This window comes from Uloborus diversus, chromosome 6 (assembly GCF_026930045.1).
Source record: "Uloborus diversus isolate 005 chromosome 6, Udiv.v.3.1, whole genome shotgun sequence".
Taxonomy (NCBI): domain Eukaryota; kingdom Metazoa; phylum Arthropoda; class Arachnida; order Araneae; family Uloboridae; genus Uloborus; species Uloborus diversus.
In genome coordinates this window covers 75,550,042-75,573,177 of record NC_072736.1, presented here as the reverse complement: position 1 = coordinate 75,573,177, position 23,136 = coordinate 75,550,042, and the positions used below count along the sequence as shown (strand labels likewise).

At 31.0% G+C, this 23,136-nt stretch overlaps 1 protein-coding gene across 1 annotated transcript in view; it reads right to left on the bottom strand.

The window, feature by feature from the left end:
• Nucleotides 1-23,136, bottom strand: part of LOC129224502 (ubiquinone biosynthesis protein COQ9, mitochondrial-like) — a 36,109-nt gene that overhangs the window by 4,475 nt on the left and 8,498 nt on the right. The window contains exons 3-7 of the mRNA XM_054858965.1: nt 22,165-22,303; nt 18,770-18,851; nt 18,580-18,684; nt 16,162-16,317; nt 8,922-8,975 (exon numbers count right to left, since the gene is read on the bottom strand). Of these exons, the coding sequence (XP_054714940.1) occupies nt 8,922-8,975; nt 16,162-16,317; nt 18,580-18,684; nt 18,770-18,851; nt 22,165-22,303 (536 nt within the window). The remainder of the gene's footprint in view (nt 1-8,921; nt 8,976-16,161; nt 16,318-18,579; nt 18,685-18,769; nt 18,852-22,164; nt 22,304-23,136) is intronic.

Genomic DNA, 23,136 nt, shown 5'->3' with positions numbered 1-23,136 from the left:
GGACTGTATTTCTTTTAAATTACTGCAAAGTTTACCAGAAACGTATGATCATCTGATTCAACAGATTTTGATGAGGAAAAATGAAGATTTCACATTCGAGAAAATCCTGGTTGATCTAATTATTGAAGAAAACCGTCAAGAAATGAAAGAAGAGAAGGCAAATGAGATGCAGGTTCTCCAAGTTAAATCTAAAATTCGATGTTACAAGTGTCATGAAGATGGGCATATAAGAAGCAGATGCCCTTATGTCAAAAATGAAGACCGTCAAAGATTGACTTCACAAGAAAGAAATAAAAGGGGTAACCAGCACCAATCCCGGAAAGAATGGAGGGATGAAGGTACGAGCCCAAGGAGTAGAAATCGCCGATGGAGTTCTAGAAGGAAGTTCCAGGAGCGTCGCCGATCACCTTCAAATAATAGATGTGAGTATCCTTTGTATTTCTTGTCAGAGGCAAATCTTAGTCAGACCCAAGATAAAGGGAATACATTTATTTTTGACACTGCCGCATCAAATCACTGTTGCTCAAATAAGAACTGGTTTAGGACATTTGAACCCCTAAATGATGTAAACATGGCTGTTGCCATGAAAAAGCAAACTTTCCCGATTGAGGGAAAAGGGGAAATCAAAGTTAAGTTCGGTAAAAGAACTGTAATTCTCAAAGATGAAATGTATTCTCCCCGTTTGAGACGAAATATTTTGTCTGGCACCAAGTTTGACCAGGGTGGTGCAAAATTTAAAGGTGGGAGAGGTTTCGTGGAGGTATCCGACAAACAGGGGTTAATTTTTAAAGCTGAACTCAATAATGGAGTTTATAATGTTAATTGTAAAAAGTTTAAAAATTCTCCTAGTTCTAGTCATGTAAATAAAGAACCTTCTGTAGAATGCTGTCAAAGTGACATTGAAACTTGGCATAAACGCTGTGGACACGTCAACACTGAAAGTATTCGTAAAACTAGTAATCTTTCAGCTGTTCGTGGCCTACCTAAGTTTAAACATGTTAAATTAAACTGTGATGTTTGTAAATTAGGAAAATTTAAGCGTGTTAGTTTCAAGTCAATTGATAGAGTAAGAAGTACCCAGCCATTGCAATTATTGCATATGGATGTTTGGGGAAAATGTGAAGTAGAGGGTAGAAACGGAGAAAATTATTTTCTTTCTATTATTGATGACTATTCTAAAAGGTGTTCATTGTATCCTATTAAGTCAAAAAGTCAGGTTCCGGGAATTGTAAAACAACATATTCTGAGAGCCGAAAGATTTATCGGCAAAAAGGTTGTCAGTATCAGATCTGATAACGGGACGGAATTTGTAAATCAGGAACTAGACGAGTTTTGTCAGAATATGGGTATACATCATGAACTCACAAATGTGTACACACCAGAGCAAAATGGATTAATTGAAAATTTTAACCGTACAGTAACAAATAGTGCACGCGTTTTGTTAAAAGAAAGTGGTTTGCCAAACAATTTTTGGCCCGACGCGATGTTATATTTTGTATACACATGGAATAGGATTTGTCATTCAAGTCAAGAAAAGACTCCTTTTGAACTTTACGGGGGAAGAAAACCGTCTGTAAGACATTTAAAAGCATTCGGAACTACTTGTTTTGCCGGTATCCCACGACAATTAAGAAAGAAACTAGACCTAAAAGCCGAAAAAGGCGTTTTAATCGGATACGCGTTCAATCGTAAAGGTTTTCGCGTTTATCTTCCAGACAAAGATAAAGTCATTGAAACAATCAACGTATCTTTCAAAGAGAATTCCTTTTTCAAGGACGAATTTACTTCCGAGCAGGAATCGCGCGGAAAAGAAAATACCCTTTTCTGGCCTCTTTCGCCTCAGGCAGAAGATAAGAATTCTTCGGAAGAAAGCGAAGATTCGAATCGCTTCAGAGAATTAGATGTTGAAAGTAGCTCTGAAGGGGGGGGCGGAAAGTTCAGACAGTGAGGGGGATGATTCTAGTCGCAAACCAATGCGGGAAGCTAGGTGGATTCGGAAATTTGTCCCTAGACCTGATGGTTCAAGAAATGACGTATATTATTTTGAAAAGGGGAATAGCAAAAGATTAAGATCGTTGAATGATGTTCAAAAATATTGTCTTCGTGAAAACATAGCGTATGATCCGGAATTATTTAATTTTAAAGGCAATGATGATTTTCAGGGTGAAGTTTCAAATCAATCTAAAATTTTAACTCATGTTTCCTGACTAGACACAGAAATTAAAGTCCCTAGAACATATAAACAGTCATTAAAATCTAATGAAAGGGGGGAATGGCAAAAATCAATGGAAATTGAAATAGGCACTATGCGTAAAAGAAATGTTTGGAATTTAGTCAAATTACCGGAAAATGTTAATCCTATCGGATGTAGATGGGTTTATAATTTAAAGAAAGGTGAAAATGGTGAAGTTTATAAAAGTAGACTAGTCGCACAGGGGACTAATCAAGTGAGGGGACTAGATTTTGATCTAACCTTCTGCCCAGTAGTCTGCTTTAGTACCATTCGCTTTTTCTTTTCTTTGTTGGTATCAAGAGAAAATTGGCTACATATCCAATGTGACGTTAAAAGTGCGTACCTATATGCTCCTATCGATGAAATAATATATATGAAGCAACCCCCAGGTTTTATTGAGAAGGGAAAAGAAAATTATGTGTGCAAGTTGAATAAAGCTATATACGGCTTGCACCAAAGCGGTCGTCTGTGGTTTTATGAAATTGAAAATATATTGCTTAAAATTGGTTTTCATAAATTTTTATCATGTAATTGTGTTTATTATACTGATAATGTGATTTTACTCTTATATGTGGATGACATTGTGTTATTCAGTGAGAAGGACAGGGATATTAAAGATGCTTTGAATTTACTTCAAAAACATGTTGAAATTAAAATTTTAGGTAAAACTAAAAAGCTACTAGGTGTAGAATTTGAAAATGAAGGAAATGGCTTAAATTTACATCAAACTGAATACATTCGTGTAGTTTATGAAAGATTTAGTAAATTTAAAATTCCTATTTCTTCTTTACCTATTAGTAAAGGATGTGTTTATTCAAAGTTAAATTGTCCTACTACTCCAGCTGAGATTGACGAAATGTCAAAATATCCATACAAGAGTTTATTAGGGTGTTTATCATTTATTTCTAGTAGAACACGTCCTGATATATCATATGCTGTTAACATTTTCAGCCAATTTCAAAGCAACCCAGGAATGGTACACTGGGATGGATTGTTGAAATTACTAGGATATGTTTACCATACTAAAGATTTAAAATTAAACTTAAAATGTGAAAATGTTCAACTTATAACTTTTTCGGATGCTGATTTCGCCACAAATAAAGATGATAGAACCTCATTAGGCGGTCAACTTGTTTTACTTGATAAAGCTCCAATTGAATGGCGCACGTTCAAAGAACGAAGCGTTAGCCTTTCAACGATGGAAGCTGAATTTATCGCCATGACCGAATGTGCAAAAGAGCTCATGTGGTTTGATCGTATAATTGACGAATGCATCAAAATAAAAATTGTTAAAAGTTGTAAAATTAAATCTATTTTGTATGTGGATAATCAGGCTACGTTAGATTTTGTTAAATCGCCTATCGAAAATCATCGTAGTAAACACATTGATATCAAATTGTTTTTCATTCGGGACTTAGTTCATAAAAATATTTTTAACGTGAGATATGTCAAAAGCAAAGATAACATGTCGGACATATTCACGAAACCTCTCACCCGATTAGAAATTCAAAGATTTATTGAAAAATTTTTTTGTACAAATATAATATAATTTAGAAACATTTTTTAGAAATTTTTGAAAATTGTTTAATGTACTTTAAATTTTTCTTCTTTGCATCATGTTTTGTGAAATGTTTTTGCAAGTTCTAACAATTTAATTGTCCACCTGAATGTTTCGGTGGCTTTTTCTTCCTATCAACCGGGTTGCGAACAGCTTTTTGTTACGTCTCGTTAAAAGTGAAAATGTAATTGTCAGAGTCTTCCCGGGAGTTAGGATAGAGAGAGTTTATTGTTGCATGAAGGTCTATCGCGGGTGTATTTGTTTTTCATTTTGTGAGACCCTATTTTGGAATATTGGAAACACCACTAGTTCCCGTTAGAATTTGTAATTTTCCTTCATTGAATATATTATGGTGCAAAAATGTTATTAAAAAAAAAAAAAAAAAACAAAAATTGAATTAGTAAAAAAAAAAAAAATGAAATTTTAATCAGTTAAAATTATCATACAGTCTTTAAGTATAGAAGGGGGCATTTTTTTTAAGATCTTTAGTGATCTATTTGTAAATGAAATGATTTAGTGAGAAATGGATAGATAGTAAAAGAGCTTATTTACATTTCGTCATAAATATTTCTCAATAGATGCTTATACTATACTATTTTCAAGACTGATATTTTATATGCTGATTCGAACAGTTACTGTGGGTTTTTATTTTATATTTCAGATTAATCTACTGTCACTGTTATAAATTAAACTGGAAAAATGATTGAAAAATTATAAAGGACTTTGATCAAGAATTTGTTTTAGAATTTTGATGAAAATTACGTGAAAACGTACTATGAGTTACGACGTACGAGAGAGTACGAAAGAAAAAAAAAAAGGACATTTCAAGATGATTGTTCTTTGAACTTTTGAATTTTTTTTTCAGCAAAGTGTGTTGCATGTTGTGTTTTTCTCAATTTTTCAGATCTAGATCTATATTGGAAGTTCGTAATATAGAGTCAAGTTTATATTTAAAAAAAAAAAAAAAAAAAAAAAATTGTTCATTGTTTTTCTCATATAATTATTAATATGTGGAAATTGTGTTAAATGTCTAAAGGGAAGTTAAAAATTTTTTTGAATGTTTTCATTGTGAGATGATGAGAGGGGGGGCCTTGTTAGGCATAAATGCCTGTTAATAACAACAGTAAATAATCCTATCTCATCACCTCACAACACCAATAGTAAAAGAATGTTTTTCCTTACTTATAATGTATTACCAATCATTCTGCATGACTGGGGTAAAAGAATCTTATCAGCACTCATTCACATTGGTCGAATCGACCGAATGTTTGTTTCACTTTCGTTCACCCTTGGCGGGAACTCCGTTGTGGATGACGTCATAGAAAGCTTCTAGAAGGAATCTGATGGCACGTGTGCTTAACGATAGCAGTGATGTGTCCGTTCACGTGACTCTGATATGCTAATGACCCGGGGGGATATTTAAACTGTTCGCGGCTTTAGTTCGCTCTCTCTTTGATCATCTCTCGTCGTGGTAGGCGGTCGCTCGTTCGGCATTCGAACTTGCTTGTTCGTGCCGTTCGCCCTTTATTAGAAATGATTAGCTGGACTTAGCTTATTTCCCAATGGGTCTACTTCATCAAAGTTTTTAGTCAATGGTCATGCAGTTTGCGTTGCACTGTTAGTTATCTCATGCAGAAGTAGCATGTAAAGAGATTATGTTGTTAGTATTTATTTTTATCATTTACAGCGTGTTTTTATCTATTTACATTATCGTTTAAATAAACTTCATGAAAGTTAGAAATAGTTTCTTAAGTTCTTATTTCCGAACTCACTCTGCTAGTATCAAAGAAACATTGGGGAGATATTATTAGATTAGAAATTCTCCCCAACATATTAGGTGGAAAGAACAAATTCGGCAATATTTGAAGTTTAAAAAGTTTTTGTTCAGAAGATCGGACCGCTAATTGGTCGGAGTTGGTTTCGCTCACTGATCAACTGGATTACAGTAACGTGGTGGCTTGGCGACTTTGGCTATAAACAATAGAGTTGCATGATCTTTGTTTACAATTTAAAGCTACTGTTAATGTAATTTATTGTATTTTTTGTTTATTTGGAGAAATAGTTCAAATTGTAAAGAATTGTTTTTTTGTTTTCAAAGAGTTTTTAGTCATTTTAGTTGAAGAATGTGCTTATTTTTCATCGGGAGAGGGGATGAGTGATTTTAGTTTATTCAGAGAACTGTTTTTACCTTTATCATTTTTCTAAACGATATCTTTTCGATTGTTTTATTATTTTTCATATGGGGGATGTTGCAGCGGGATTTCCCGTTTGTTCTAGATGGGTTGTTAGATTTTTACACTTAATATCTGAGGACGCTTTTTATCCGTTGAGTATGGTTGAAGGAACAAACCATCAAGTACGGGAGAAAAAGTAGTTAATAAAATAAATGCTCAGTGGGCATTTGATAAATCAAGGTAATAAATATGCGCATTCTGACACCATAGTAGCTTAAACCATTTTTTTTACTTATTTTCTTTAATAGAATGGTTCAAACACTTGATAGTTTGATGAAAATTTTTAACTTTTCAATTTACAAAGTTTGAACAGAACAATGTCTGTCGGGCCCTCTAGTATGAGATATTTTTCTTCTAGTCCACCAATTTGACCTTGGAGAAAAACTTTTGTTCCTTTTGCGTTACGTGTGTGACCAACAAAAAGTGACCTGCATTTTAGGGGGTTTAAAAACTTATCAAAAGTATTTATTAAAAAAAATTGACATATAATTATAGTAAAGCATCTGTGTTCATGACATTTGATATTTTTTTCAAAACAAATTTATGATTGAGTTAAAAAATGTCTCTTACATTTATTTCATTAACAATGCTTTTTTTTTACTTCGTCTAAATCTTATCAAATGAGGCTAAAATCTGATATAAAAATATTTTAAACCCAAAATTGATGCTGGAATTGAAAAGAACAGATATTTCTTAGTCAAAAAATAAAGTTTGTTTCTATATTATGTGAAAAAAAAAAATTGGTGTGCCAGGACCACTTTTCGTGGAATTGCCTATAATTAAATTATGCAGTCAGGCAAGCCATGGCTAATAGGTGCTTCTATGGCCTTAAAAAACCAATTAAAATCGAATTACATCCGCATTAAAACTAAAACAATTTTATATATAACACTGATCTGTCCTGTTGTCTTGTATGGGAGAGAATGTTGGGCTCTCAATAGGGCAGAATAAGACTGTTTATTGATTTTTGAGAGAAAAATTTTAAGGAAAATTTTTGGACCAATGAAACAAGACAACTGTTGGAGAATAGCTCATGACCATGAAATTTACAAAAAAGTATGGTGAACCTAACATCTTAGAGGTTATAAAGGCGTCTTGCATTAGGAGGCTGCGCCACATATTTCAATATGAAGATGCGTTTCCCACAAAAAGAATTGCCTTCTCTAACATTGAAGGAAAACGTCGAAGAGGAACACTCCCAGTTAAATGGCTGGATAGGGTAGTCAAGGACTTAAAAGCAATAGGAGTGAACCAATGGAGGGCCATCGCACAGGTTAGGGATAGGTGGGAAAAACTTGGAGGGACGGCCTTGGGTCAGCAACAGGCTGTAGAACAAACAAAATATGCAGCTGAACGATTAAAAAAAAAAAAAAAAAAAACATTAAATCAAGGAAAAAAAAATTTCAAAATTAAATATAGTAATTAATAAAAAGTATAGAATATTATGTCTCAATATAACTAAATCCTTTTTGAAGAGTATTGTTTAAAGAAGTTCTGATGCATGTCTTACAAAACAGGTACAGTAGACTTCTGATTAACCGGCTCAAATGGGAACAAGGGCAAGCGAAATTCTGGTTGAAGCGGAGAGGAGGGGTGAACAAATGTGATTCATGAATACAGATTTAAAAATTACATCAAGCGATTAAATAGCATTGAATTGCCTTAGTTGCAGTTAAAAAGAATCATTAAAATGTGCAATGGCATTTTAATGATAATGAGTTAATGGAAGTTCCACAACTTGATGCACAGGATTTGCCGATATATATTAGTCGATAAATATCACGATATATATGTCTGATACTTATTTTGAAAATATCATGATATTTTCGATATTTATTTTTTTAACTACGGTATTTTCAATATAGAAATTATATTAATCATAGTAATAATGTTCATTTATTATTAAAAATAACCTAAAAGTTATGCGCTATATTTTTATGATGTATTAATGCATCATTAATACAGCAAAGTAATATAATATTCAAATAATTATTTTATATTCATCATTATTATTAGTAATGTAACAAATTTTAAATCATATTAAAAGTGCCTAATTAAATTAATATTAAACGTTGGTCAGAAAAAAAAGAAAATGGCTTATGACATGCACCAAATAATGCATATTTTTTATTTCTGAATCATATAACTGCAAAAGTAGCTAACAGAAGAAAAATGAGTAAAACAGCTAATGCTAAATTAACTTTATCAAAATTGAAAAAAAAAAAAAACATAAAATGCAATATCAGATATAAATAATGAGAGAAACCTTAATTTTAAGTCTACATATTGTAGCAATAATTTAAGAAAACAAAGAGTGATTTGGGGATGCATTTACTATTTTGAAATCTTTAGTTTGTGCTGATTGAAAAGAACTGGATATATATCAAAATATCCAATATTTTCAAACCCTGTTGATGCATAAATTTGGCATTTTTTCAAAAGCATCATATTATTGAAGAAAGTTGATATCTATTATTCTACATTGCATGCCATTTTTGATGCATATGCGCCTTCTTTAAGTCATGACGTGGGTCATACCGTCATCAATGTTGGAAACATTGTAATCATGAACCACATCAACGAACCACTTATTATTTCGTTTTCATTGAGAAAAGTGCAATATTGTTTAATGCAGTAGTAATGTGTTTCCCTTTTTTATGTTTGTTTTTTATTCATAAATAAGAGCTTTTAATTTTTTTTACAACTTGTTTTCCAATATCCATTCCTAAATTAATCATGCTCGATTTAAGTGGAGATCTGGTTAAATTGAGGTCAGTTAATAGGGAGTATACTGTACTGTCATCAGAAACTGAAAATTTTGTTTCAAAATATTAGTCACAACTTTTCAATATATTAGTAACTTTGCTGAGAAATTTATAAGTGAAAGTATGCTTACTGTAATAAATGCACCATCTCTTATTTCTTCAAGCTGATTTCTGTTTAATGTCACCTGAAAAGAACAGGAAGATAAATATGCATAATCAAAACACAAATTCTACATATGCCTAAGTGTGTTCCTTATAAAAACCTAGATTTTACGTCAGATATCTTCACTAAATTTGAAAAGTAATACTTTGGTACCATGAGATTACCAGAGGCTTTTTTTTTTTTTAAATAAACTTTGGAGGGACAAAATAGAAAGGAGGTATTATTCATCACAACTTTGTGCCACACTAAAGCTTTTAAGAAACCGCACCACATGAAGTTTCTTCCAAGTCCACATAACACCAACTAGAGCATTTCAGGTACTTGTTTCTAACAAAATAAAATCAAAGTTCAAGTAAAAATGAAGATTTTGCTCATATTTTTCAAATAGAGAATTTATCATCCACTTTTAAAAAAATTGTTTTTGTGGTTTTTTGTGGCATGTGGATCATGGTGGTTAAGACCTTGTCCCCTTACCACAGGGCTGCCTCTCTTCCCAAATCTTCACTGAAAAGTTTAATAAGTTAATAGAAACTGAATAATGTAGTCAAATGACACTGTTGTCACTGCACTGTTGTTGTCATTTTACAGAACATGCACACTTTATAGACATTAGGGGCTAAAAGAGGTCAGAAATCCCCAAAAATATCTCAGCTCTCCTGCTTGAAAATAGCCTAAGCAGAAGACCATATATGTTAAATATATTGCAATTTTGCTTAAGTTCTAAATTTAAACTACAGTGCATGCCAGTTAATTGAATCAACCCCTTTAATGAAATCAAATTGTCAAAAACAGAACAAAGTCCAGCTTTATTGAATTAGTCGCTTTATGGAATCAAAACTGGTTAGAACAAACATGATTCATATAAGCCGCGGCCACTGTATTTTACTAATAAATATAGAGTTATTGACCTAATTGTCTTAAAATAAAAATTATTTATTTATTTTAAGTGTTTAGGTGCTTTATCTTTCAAGAAAAAGCATACCCAAGAATATATAACAACCAATAGTTTGTTAATAACTAAAAAATTAAGGTTACAAAAATACACATTAGAAAATACATAAATTTAAATAGTGAAAATAAAAAGTAAAATAGATCATTTAAAAACATATGTTAAATTTTTTCAAATTTTAAAACAATTGAAATATCTATGGATACTAGAGGATTAAAATCCCAAGAAGAGCAAGCAATTTTCCATGGAGTACCATTTCTATGTAGCCATATTTTCAAAAAAAAAAAAAAAAAAAAAAAGCTCATAAGCTACAAAAGTTTTAAATGATGAAAAGTAAAGTAAACTGCTTCAGTTATTCTTGCAATTTTTATGAAAAAATTTTAATTTAAAAAATGAATCAAAGGTTTGTAAAAAAAGAAAAAAAAATTAAACAACAGAAAGAGAAGTAATATTCTGAAAAGCATTTTTAAATTAACCAGAATTTGGATTTCAAAATATAAAGTTGTTTTCTTCATTCAATCAATCAGTTGATGGTTTAAATATTAATGGGAATCTCAAAAATTAGGAGGTATGAATCTTTAAATAAAAGATTCATTTTCTTAAACTCACTAAGTTTGTCACTGATATTATTGTGCAAGTTTACAGAAAATCTAGCATGACACGGTTGATGAAAACATTGATTTAAGAAATAGGATTAAAATTGCAATGGTCATTTTCATTATGTTCAATTGTTTATTGTAGTTATTTTTCTTGTAATTATCTGCCTCTTATATGGATTAATATCTTCCTAAATAAAGCCATATGTAAAAGAAAAATCCATTAATTAAAAAAATTTTTAACACTGCGGTGAGGATGCATAAATTAGGAAAAAATTAAAAGGCTTTGTATTTGAACAAACATTTTACTTATAAAATGCATATTAACTTGCTACAAAATTTAGGTTTTACCAGAATGCTAATCATATAAATGTCAGGGGGGAAGGGGAGATGGAAATTAGCTTTGAAGAAAATGTCTACAAATGTGTTACATTAAAGCAGTGTTAAGAATTAAATAACTATAGTCTGTTATAATCTAACTTGGCACAGAAGGGAAAGGTATGAGATGTGTTACTCCGCGTTGATTAGTAGTTCTTGCAAACTTGGAGGTTTATAAGGTTGTAAATTGACAAATGATGTGACAAAATAGAGAATGTTGTGGTCAAAGGTATATAGTTGAAACTATTATGTGTTAATATATTTAACTTGAAAGTATTTGATTACGAAAGGAAAATCAAACCACCGTAACTCGACTTGAGTTTTCAAGGTTAAATTTGGTTTTCTCCCCTAAGACCGGCAAACCTCAGAACTCGCTTCTCCCTACTTTGCATCACCCGGGGACAAACATCTGCATGTCATTATGACTCCTAAATGAGCATCTCCCATTGTGGTCAAAGTATTTCCATCTGGTCAGCTATCACACTTGTTGCTTTCCATTGTTATTTCCAAGTAATTGAATATATTTTTCAAACAGTTTCTGTGAGTTGGAAACAAACGAGCTGATGTGTGCATCACATGACTTCCTTTTACTCCAATTTAATGTCATTTCCCCATTATTCGCTATTTTAATGTGATTCAATATTTATTCTCTAAATATCACCAACAATGGATAAATTGAAACCAAAAAAAAAAAAAAAACTCCGCCAAATTTGTCGCCAAGTTGGCGACAAAACTTGGCGACCAAAAGACTGGCGATATATCGCCAAGTGTCCGACAAATTATAACGCCACTTGAGTTTACATCGAAATTAACAATGATTTCCCCCCAAAAAGGTGCAAAAGACCCCCTTAGGAACATCCGAAAGCAACCAAAAGGGGAGGTGCACAACTAGACCCCACTACGAGTCTATGTACCAAATTTCAACTTTCTAGGACATACCATTTTTGAGTTATGCGAGATACATACGCACATACGCACATACACACATACGCACATACATACAGACGTCACGAGAAAAGTCGTTGTAATTACCTCGGTGATGGTCAAAATGGATATTTCGCGTGTCTATACATTCTTAGGCACTTTTCCGCATGTGGTCGAATCGAAAAAAAAACTCAACATTCATTTGGGGGTGAGCAAAATGGAAATTAAGGGCGATTTTTGAGTGAAAATTTTTTCGCGAATACAATACTTCCTTTTTTGTAAAAGGAAGTAAAAATGAAATGAAAACATTAGTTTTCAATTATTTACTCACTGCAATTACAAATACATCTTTCTTTTTTTTTTTGAATTTGAGTTTTACTACTTGGTAGTTTTAAATAGCTTGCATTTTATACGTGATAAACTTGAACTTCAAGAAAATCATTTTGAAAAAATCCAGAAAATCCGATTTTTGTTTCAATGTAACAATGACCTGATTTGCGAAAAGGTACATTACAAATCCTTGTTACCGCAAAGTCATTTTTTTTCCCTTTTTGGGGGGGGGGGGAGGAGAGAGGGGGACTACTGGAAAAAGACATTTTGTAACATTTCCCATTGTACATGTTACTAGAGCAGAACTCATATCATAAAAAAATAATTAATTTTTAAAAAAAGATTAAAAAGTTGTTTAAAAGGAAATTTAATATTTTAAAAGCATTTGTTATTATAAATCAGATTATTTACAGCACAAATGTCCGGGGACAAACATCTGCATGTCATTATGACTCCTAAATGAGCATCTCCCATTGTGGTCAAAGTATTTCCATCTGGTCAGCTATCACACTTGTTGCTTTCCATTGTTATTTCCAAGTAATTGAATATATTTTTCAAACAGTTTCTGTGAGTTGGAAACAAAAAATGAAATGAAAACATTAGTTTTCAATAATTTACTCACTGCAATTACAAATACATCTTTCTTTTTTTTTTGAATTTGAGTTTTACTACTTGGTAGTTTTAAATAGCTTGCATTTTATACGTGATAAACTTGAACTTCAAGAAAATCATTTTGAAAAAATCCAGAAAATCCGATTTTTGTTTCAATGTAACAATGACCTGATTTGCGAAAAGGTACATTACAAATCCTTGTTACCGCAAAGTCATTTTTTTTCCCTTTTGGGGGGGGGGGGGGGGGAGGAGAGAGGGAGACTACTGGAAAAAGACATTTTGTAACATTTCCCATTGTACATGTTACTAGAGCAAAACTCATATCATAAAAAAATAATTAATTTTTAAAAAAAGATTAAAAAGTTGTTTAAAAGGAAATTTAATATTTTAAAAGCATTTGTTATTATAAATCAGATTATTTACAGCACAAATGTCCGGGGACAAACATCTGCATGTCATTATGACTCCTAAATGAGCATCTCCCATTGTGGTCAAAGTATTTCCATCTGGTCAGCTATCACACTTGTTGCTTTCCATTGTTATTTCCAAGTAATTGAATATATTTTTCAAACAGTTTCTGTGAGTTGGAAACAAAAAATGAAATGAAAACATTAGTTTTCAATAATTTACTCACTGCAATTACAAATACATCTTTCTTTTTTTTTTGAATTTGAGTTTTACTACTTGGTAGTTTTAAATAGCTTGCATTTTATACGTGATAAACTTGAACTTCAAGAAAATCATTTTGAAAAAATCCAGAAAATCCGATTTTTGTTTCAATGTAACAATGACCTGATTTGCGAAAAGGTACATTACAAATCCTTGTTACCGCAAAGTCATTTTTTTTCCCTTTTGGGGGGGGGGGGGGAGGAGAGAGGGAGACTACTGGAAAAAGACATTTTGTAACATTTCCCATTGTACATGTTACTAGAGCAAAACTCATATCATAAAAAAATAATTAATTTTTAAAAAAAGATTAAAAAGTTGTTTAAAAGGAAATTTAATATTTTAAAAGCATTTGTTATTATAAATCAGATTATTTACAGCACAAATGTATGTTTCCCCAATATTACTAGCGAGCGTGATGGCAGCATACAAACTGATTTCGCTTGCTAATGATCACACAAAATAAGTTTTATGTACTATAAACTTAATAACATAAGTTTCAAATTCAAAAGTCTAATATGCAATGTTTATTTATAGTATCTAGTGCTGAATTAAAATCATTTACAGCTCTAAACAAGTTGAAATTGCAGAACATTCACCCTCTCACTCTTCATTAGTAATATGAAAAATCCCTACTAACATTATAAATGCGAAAGTGAGTTTTCTTGTTTGTAAAATTGCTTGTTTGTTTGTAATTCTTTCACGTTTTAACTACTCAACCAATCATCATGAAATTTTGTATACATTATGCTAAGAGTGCAGAATAGGACATAGACTGTCTTTCATCCAAAAAAAAAAAAAAAGGTATTCAAAGGTTTTTATTCCAATTTTACTGAAAATCATTAATTTACAAGCATCTCATCAAAATAAGTCATATTTGCTTGATTTTTACAGCATTTTCAAGCCATTAAAAAGCTGCACAATATGAAAACTACCCGAAGTTTTAGGGATGACTGGAACGCCCCCTAATTCTTCATTTTAAGTTGATTTCATGTTCTAAAATGAGGCTTATCTTCATTTTTAAAGTATCCTCTGCGGTTTTGAAGCAAACGATATTTTCGTGAAGAAAAGTAATCAAAAGCAAGCATAAAGAATTTTTTTTTAAAAAAGTTATCTTTCTTTAAAAAATATCGTGTTTCGTAATCACAGTTGATGAGTGAAAACTTTTTGTATATTTAACTAGAAGTTCCGTCAAGAACTAATCGATCGTACTTTCTCGTATACCAGACCAACTTCCTAGTATTTGATAAATTTTCTCAAATCAGCTAAAATTGCAAATTATTTCAAAGGTAACTTTTTAACATTTTAATCTCTATTCCTAGAAATAAAATATGCCTTTCTCATCTGATGAAATAGATGCATAAATAATAAGTAAGCAAGCAAATAATATAGTACGACCTTTTAAACAAATACGCTAATATTTTTTTTTCCATTAAAAAAACTTTAAGTGCTTTCAAAATGAAAAAAAAAAATGAATGAAAAATAAGAAGCTCATTAAAATAAATAATATCACAGAAAAAAAAATCGTTTTGTTTTTTCCGTTTTGCCAAAAATAATTAAAAATGAATTGATATACTTTCAAAATAAATAAAAAAGCAACAATTTGTCAACTTAAAGAGAGAGAAAAAAAAATCAACTCCGAAACAACAAAATTCCAAAACAAGAAAAGTTCATTGCTCATTTCTCCCTATGCCAAGTTGGGCAAGTAGCATTGTTTACTGACAAACCACTGAGTTAGTGTGATGCCGGTTTCAATGACAACGGCTGCAGTTCGGTTCTCGTAGCTTTCCACGCACTGCCAAGTTCAAGTGAAACAGACTATAGTACACAATCAACTAAGGAGTTGTCTGCAAATGATGTCACACTTTGAGGGGGAGGAGTAGATTTTGAAACTATGAGTTTGTGACAAAGTGTGAGGGGGTCAAAAAAAGTAGAAAAAAAGTGACATTTATGAACAGGTCCTGAGTAATTCCCGGGGTCATGATGCACTTGAGTGCTTGTGGCAAATTATGAAGAAACTGGCTTTAGTATTTTTACTCAAAACCAGTTGTAAGCACTATTTTTGGCATTGAAAAGTGTATGATTTAATTCTATTGAACATGTATGCAAAATTCATGGAATCAAGAAACAATTGGAATCAATAACAAAGAATCAGAGATGCAAGTCAAGATATTATGATAAAATAAATTAACTATAAATTTTGTTTACAGATCAACATAATTTTTGTCTTCAAAGTAATTATCAGAATCAGTGTGTTAAATAATTTCATACATTGTTTATCATCTGAATTAATACTATTTCAAATACAACTACAAATAAGAAAGCTGTTAAAGGTCATTATATTTTTTAAAAATGTGTTAGATAGTTTTAACGCATAGATATTTTTTGGAACTTTTAAATTTACTATCTATTTTTCTACTAGGGTAATCCCAATGTTTATGTTCTGTATCTTTGAAATAATCATTTGATATTTTCATAATTGAACATTAAGTTGCAAATTTTACTTTTTAAATACAAGGCATACAAAATGGAACCAAAATTTGACCAAAATATGAAAATTGAATGAGGTAAACCTTTAAAGAATTGTTATACTCTTTCACGCAAAAAGGGATAACAGTGGGGCAAGGGGTGAAGCGTTCTCAATCTAAAGTGGAAAACATTTTTTTTAAAAGTTAATAATAAATAAAAATGAATACCATTTTAAATTTGAATTGCATTCAAAAAATAAATCACTACATGATCAGAATAATTACCTCATCAAATAGCTTGGAGGTATTGACAACAACATCTGCTTGTCTTTCAAGGAAATCAAATGTTTCAACGAAGTCTGGCGATTTATCTTGAATTAAACTCAATTCACATGCTTTGTAAGCTGCAGCTAAACTGAGTCTTTTTGTATACCACCTTACCTGTAAAAAGCATAACAGATCACAGAGTGAAACAGGTAATTGATTCTTACAAAATTTTACTTTAACACAAGGAATGGTATCAAATAGGGTCAACATCATTTATCTTTCTTTCCCAGAAAATCTGACATTAGAATAATACCAAGATTATACTTTATTGTTATTTTCCTGATTACAAAAATTTGTATTTTAACAACAAGACGTATGGATTGATATAGGTTACAACAATTCATTTGAATATTTCTTCTGTTCCAAGTAATCATGAGTTTATTTAGAATCCTTTTCCTACTAAAGCTTTTATTCCCCAAAAATACTAAAACCAGAAAAAAAAAGATATAATAATTTCAATTTGTGATAAAGGAAAATTCACAACAAACTCATTAAAACTAACAGATAATGCATATCATATAGTTGTATAGATGCATGTCAAAAAATTGAAATACCCTAAACTCCCGACTATCCATGGAATAGAATGGCATGGTAAGTGCAAATAAGCAAAAACCGCCGATAATCCGAATAATAGGTAAAAACGATACTTAGTGTATACAATAGCTAAAAATATTTACAACCCTCACACATATACTTAAATCATAACTAAAAACATTGCTACATTGCATCTACTAACATTGATTATAAACATGTATGTACAATCTAAAAGCAAACAATAACATAATCATAGGTTAAAAAAAAATTCTGAAAAGACCAGCGGATAATCCGACCGCGGACAACTATATATCTTAAAGAAGGGTTGATTAAACATTAGCTGAATGGTACAGGAACATGCAATTTTACTTTCAGATGAGCCAAGGCCTGTTTAAGGTATGAAAATACTCCTTAATATCTTTTGAAAGGATTCAGTTCATTTCTGTGAGGTGAAATAAATGAAAGAAGTGAAGAAATAACTATAGTTATCAATTTCAATGAAAAAAAAGGGGAAAAAAAAACTTTCTAAGAATGACATGTTAGACAGCAAGGAAAGAAGGCATCTGTACTACTTTTATTTTAAATCTTCAGAATGCTTGACATTTTGTATTTAAGAAAACAATGAAACATTCAAATATAATATTTTTTTAAAAAAGTCCTTAAAATTTTTATTTCAAATATAAAGCAAAAATATGCTTGAATAAATTCTTGAGATATATTTCTGATTTTCAAAGCAGGAGATATGCTGATAAAAGCGATAAAAATATTTCTGTTAGAGTTATAACAAAAACATGTTTTTTTTTTCTTTCCTATAGTGTCAAATGATTCAAATAGGGTGCTCAATATGTGTGCCAAGAAAATTTTATTTTGAGATTTTTGGTAGAAGGCGTTTAACTGCGTTTAGCGAAAAGCTGCTTTCTTGAATGAGAAAACAGGGAAACTCATATCACGCAACTCCAACAAAAGTTAGATAACATGTCATAACAATTTAACATTAGCATTTCCAAATTAGCATCTATAAAGCTGGGAATAAAACACAGGAACTTTCGACTTCAAGGTCACAAGGAAGCATTAATCCAGAGAAGGTGCGTCATGGGGTTAGTGATCCCCCCCCCTCCCCCAAGCAATGAATTGGTAAAAAATTTTAAAACTTTGCCCCAGACTCCTTATTTGTGCCTGAAAATTGAACTTTGATCCCCTCCAAAACCGGAAGCTGCCCCCCTCCCCTGGCCATAGCTCAGGCTCCTTTTCTGGTTTTACACATAAATGCATACATTTTGGTATTAATGATCTGAAAAGAAGAGAAAACAAATTTATAGTCTTATACAGTTTACATGTATCCAAGAAACACTAATATTGTCTAAGTGAAAACATGCCAACCTTACTTTAATTTTTTCTCTTATTATCTAATATGAATTAAGTCATAGTCCTAATCCTTTACAAGGCTTTTTATGGCACAATTATATATTGCTCTTTAAAAAAAAAAAAAAATAATAATAATAATTTTAAAAAAATAAAAAAAACCCAATGACCATACATTACTTTTGTTGAATAAGTTTTTTCATTTTACAAAAATCTAGTTTTTTTTTCTTTTCTCTTCTATAATTATTTCAGAAAAGTGACATTCATTTTGTACCACTTATCCATTACCACCATATTTTATTCAAAAGTATAGGAAACACAGAATTTATAGATTAAAAATCTCATCTGAAAGAAGGAAAAAATGCAGACTGCAAAATAAGTTTTTAAAAGTAATTATAAAAGCAGATAAATATGCATTTTGATTCATTTAATTTTTTTCCCTTGAAGCTAAAAACTAATCAATATAAACTTTATACTTACATCTAACGATTTATCAGCTGAGCAATTCCATATAATATCTGCAAGATCTAAAAGATTTTTTGAATCTTCTGGAAGTTCATTGGGAAATAGCATCAGAGCCAAAGCCTTTAATGTAAAATAAATACATGCACATTTTGAATATGAAAATTTTTCTGAAAAATAGCCAACAGTTTCATTTTTTTCCTTTTACCTCTTTCCAATTGGATACGTACGGCTCCACCATTCTAAGCCTTGTTTCTAAAGCGTATTCTATACATTGCTTGAGATCAAATCTAAAAATTTAAATTTAAAAAAAAGAAAAAGAAGCATTTAGAGTAATTTTATGACAAATTTTAAGCAAATATTAAAACAATACTTGCTGACTATATTTTTTATAAACAAAATATTTTGATTAAATACGGACATTGGACATTGATGCATATTTCAAACATACAAAATTACAAGTAACCACACAATGCTATGTAGCACAAATTCACAAAACATTTACTAAGATATGTTTTGAGGTTACATGGAACCAACCCCTTTCTCAAAGGAAAAAGATATGAACTTATGGATGTAAATGTATCGAACAAAAGGCTTTTTTAACATGGAAATATGTAATTTTCCTTTTTGATATTTGCTTTGTTTTTCCAAACAAAAATTTTCACAAACTCCTCTAAAACTTTAAATTTTATCGTAGTACAACAGCTATTTCCTAAATCTGCTTTAAAAGAAAATTTGGTTTTATACTCTGCAAAGACAAAAATATAAGCAAAATAATGGTTTTACCCTAACTTAAAATAGAAGTCAATAAATAGTTGCAAACTTACTTAAAACGGAAGTAAAACAAAACATAATTTCAAAGAGGTGTATCAGCTTTTACAAATGGACTAGAAGAAAGGCCACATTTGACATTATCGGTTTTAAATGCTCAGATAAATCTGAGCAAGTGGGTCTCTGAGGAACTTTATTTAGTTACATAAAAATACAGAAAAAATAAATTGTTATCTGTTACAATTTTGATTTGCTTTTGACAAAAATTTTGGTATTTTAACATTAATATACGTAATAAAGTAGACAAAACCAATGCATAAAAGCTTACAATGATAAATTAAACATAAACGACATTAGAGAGTTGTTGCGTTACATAAGATAACATGTTAAAGTGTAGAATAAAACCCTGAATTTAAACGGTATTAACTATTGAAGAAAGAAAAAATGTGTGTATTAATCAACGCCTTGAAAAACGAAGCCTTCATTAGCCAATAGACTGAAAATTGAGTTAAGTCTGATGCGGGTATGATGTTATGAAAAGGCAATTAATATGTTTTTATTGAGTGAAAGACTATGGAAAAAAGGCCACAGGAGTATTACTTTTGCTAAAAGGATGTCGTATTTTAAAAGGTCTGCACTTATGCAGTAGAACTTTTTTAATCGAAACCAATTAGGACGGGGGGCTTACAAATCATTTGGAATGCAGAACATATGATTTTCCCATATCTTGTACATAACAACAACTAAAGCATATCATTCATAAGTGTTACAGAAGAGAGAATGATTTGCAGTAAAGTGCTAGGCTGCCACCCTGACGCAGAATAATTTGTGATGTTCTGCAATGTAAAATCATTTGCCCAAAATTGTTCTGCAAGTACTTCTAGCATTGTATATGTAAAAATGTTATAAAATTAGTTGATCATGAAAATTATATAATCTCCAAAACTTGAACAGGCTGTAAAACGTAAATCATGTAAGATTATCTAAATGCATAGAAAAAGCAAACATGTAAAGTTTTATTAAATTCCTAGTCTCAGTGTCAAACTACAATTTTTTTTGGTTAATTTTACATTGTATGAATGAGCAATTAAAATAATGTTACTGAATAAATGAATTACCAAAGTATATATTAAATGAGTATAGTTAAAGCAGCATATAATAAAATGCCTCAAAACTCTTAAAATTATTGAAATATATTCAGGATGCAAACGGATTGAAATCTCAAGCAAGACATGCAATTTTTGGCAAGACACCTGTTTCAATGTTAGCATGCTTCCGAAACATACGTTTATAAAACGTCCGAAACTGTGCTGGATGAAGATCAATTGGGGAAAAATAGGGAAAAAAGAACCAAATATGCAAAAAAAATCAGAATCTTTCCAGATTTATAAGAAATATAGGATCGCCCTGAGGTCCGAAAAAGTGAAACAAGGAGGAAAAATTTACAAATTAGAGGCAAATTTGTTTGAAACAAACTTTGTAGGAAAAAACTTTTGATGAAGAGCATTTTTAGAAAAGATCTTTTGGTTTTGAACAATTTTTCATACAATTTTGAACAGTTCAAGTCCTTTAACATTAGCGCCTACAGGGAAATTAAAAGTCAATATAGATCCCAAACTTAAAGAAAGATTTGCTTCAAACAAATTTTGTTAGAAATAGCTTTTGATGACCAACTATCTACCACTAGAATTTTATGGTCGTCGACTCCGACTCCTATACCCGAAAATCAGTCGAACTTCCCGACCTTAATTCCGACTCTATAGCTTTGGCAAACATTTAGACATAGAAGGGAAATGACTGACTCTGACTCATGGAAACTTAAAGTGATCGATTGCAACTCCTTTATCCCAAAATAAGTCTGACTCCGCAAACATTGGCAGAGTTGCAAACTTTGAGAGAAAGTTACCAATTCCCACTGTGAATCCCTGAATTAAAAACCTTCGACAACCGACTCTGACTCCTTACCTCAAAATGAGACCCAGTCCGACACCACGGTCTTTACAATAAAATAATTATTGTTGCTTATTTGTTTTTACTTTCACTCTAAAGTTTTAATTTATGTATTCAGTTTTTTGCGGAGAAATTCGGAGTCCTTAATGTTTTAATATCAAGATAAGCGCAGGCATATTTTTGATAATGAAAAATATTTCATTGACAGTTTGTTGTATTTTATTTATCTTTGAAAGTACATTTATTTTGTTTTTATTATTTTACTTTCAACAGGGAAAAAAACAAATGATTTTTTTTTGATACAATGTATTTATTTTAGTGAGCTTATTATTTTTAATTTTTCTTTCTTTTTGAATGTGATTAAAGATTTTTTTTTAATGGAAAAAAATTAATTAGCTGCTTTGTTTAAAAGGTGCAACTATTTCTTTTTCTTTTCTTTTTTTTTTTTTTTTTGTCTATTTATTTTTATGCATCTTTTTCCTTACATGAGAGAAGCATATTCTATTTCTACAAATCAGCTTAAAATGTCAATAAGTTTTGTTTGAAATAATTTGAAATTTTAGCTAATTTTGAGAATATTGATCAGATACTAAAAAGTCAATATTGATATAGGGGAAAGTAGGCTTGCTTAGTTCTGGACGGAACTTCTTGTTCCACTTAGAGAATGCAATATTTTAATAAGGTCCTAATGACATTATCGAATGTGTGCTTTAAAATTCCATTGCTATTTTCACTTCGCTCCTGCAAGATTTATTCAGATGGAATCGTCTGAATTTGGCTGCTTGCCAGATTCCACCTCTTCTGTGGTTAGAATGCACAATCCAGTTTTAATTTGACCTCAATTGAGCTTGTTTAGAATAATTCAAGTTGAAAACTGCTTACTTTTGCCCTTGATGAAATTCTTTTTGTAAAATTTCTCCAAGTTGTTGGTTTGATGAAAAATTGAAATAATGGACTAGTTGTGCACCTCCTCCTACAATTAAGCTATGTGCAGAAGTTGCTAGACCCAATGATTTTGCTCCTAAAAGATTCACAAATGATAGAAACTTAAAGTCTTAAAATTAGATAAATTCCAATAATAACTTCAAATATATAATGGAGACTTTCAGCAATGTGAAAATATACATCACATCACACCTGAGGGTCCCCTGTTCTTATCACAGTTGTGACTTGCACAGATTAGGGACCCTGTGAAAATATACAGCCGAACCCCGATTTAACAAATTCACCAGAACCGAAACTTTTATATGTTACATTGGGTTATTTGTAATATAAGGGTGTAAAATTTAAAAAAAAAGCACTTACCTTACCTAAAACCCCTAAAATGCAACTGCACAAAAATATCCATAATTAAAAAGTGTACACTTTTTATTCAGCATTCCATGCCTTATTACACGCTAGTTAATTTGAAATTCATAATTACTAACTAATAGATGTTTGACAATTTCCTTGGTACTTGACTCGAAATAGTTCTCCTTCAACTTAATGGAGAGAAGAAAATACCGTGTCTTTTGCACCCTGCTGCATGAGATATGTTTTGAATTTCCAGACCATATAAAGCATTTGAAAAAGTAAGTTTTAATGCAAGTTTCTCTATCGCTTTCTGCATCAGAATCACTATTCGTTGGTTGTCCCCTCACCCTTGCCTGTCAAAAATTGCAGAATACAAGAAAAGTCTTTTTTTTTTGCTTTGGACAATATGGATGAACATTTGGTAAATAATCCAATGTTTCCTAACTCAAATTAACAAAAAAAAAGAATCAGTTGGTAAAATAATTTGTTATTTCAGGGTTTAATATTCGGTAAAAAAAGGTTTTTGCCTTCATTGTAGTCGAGGAAAAAGAAAAATTTGCT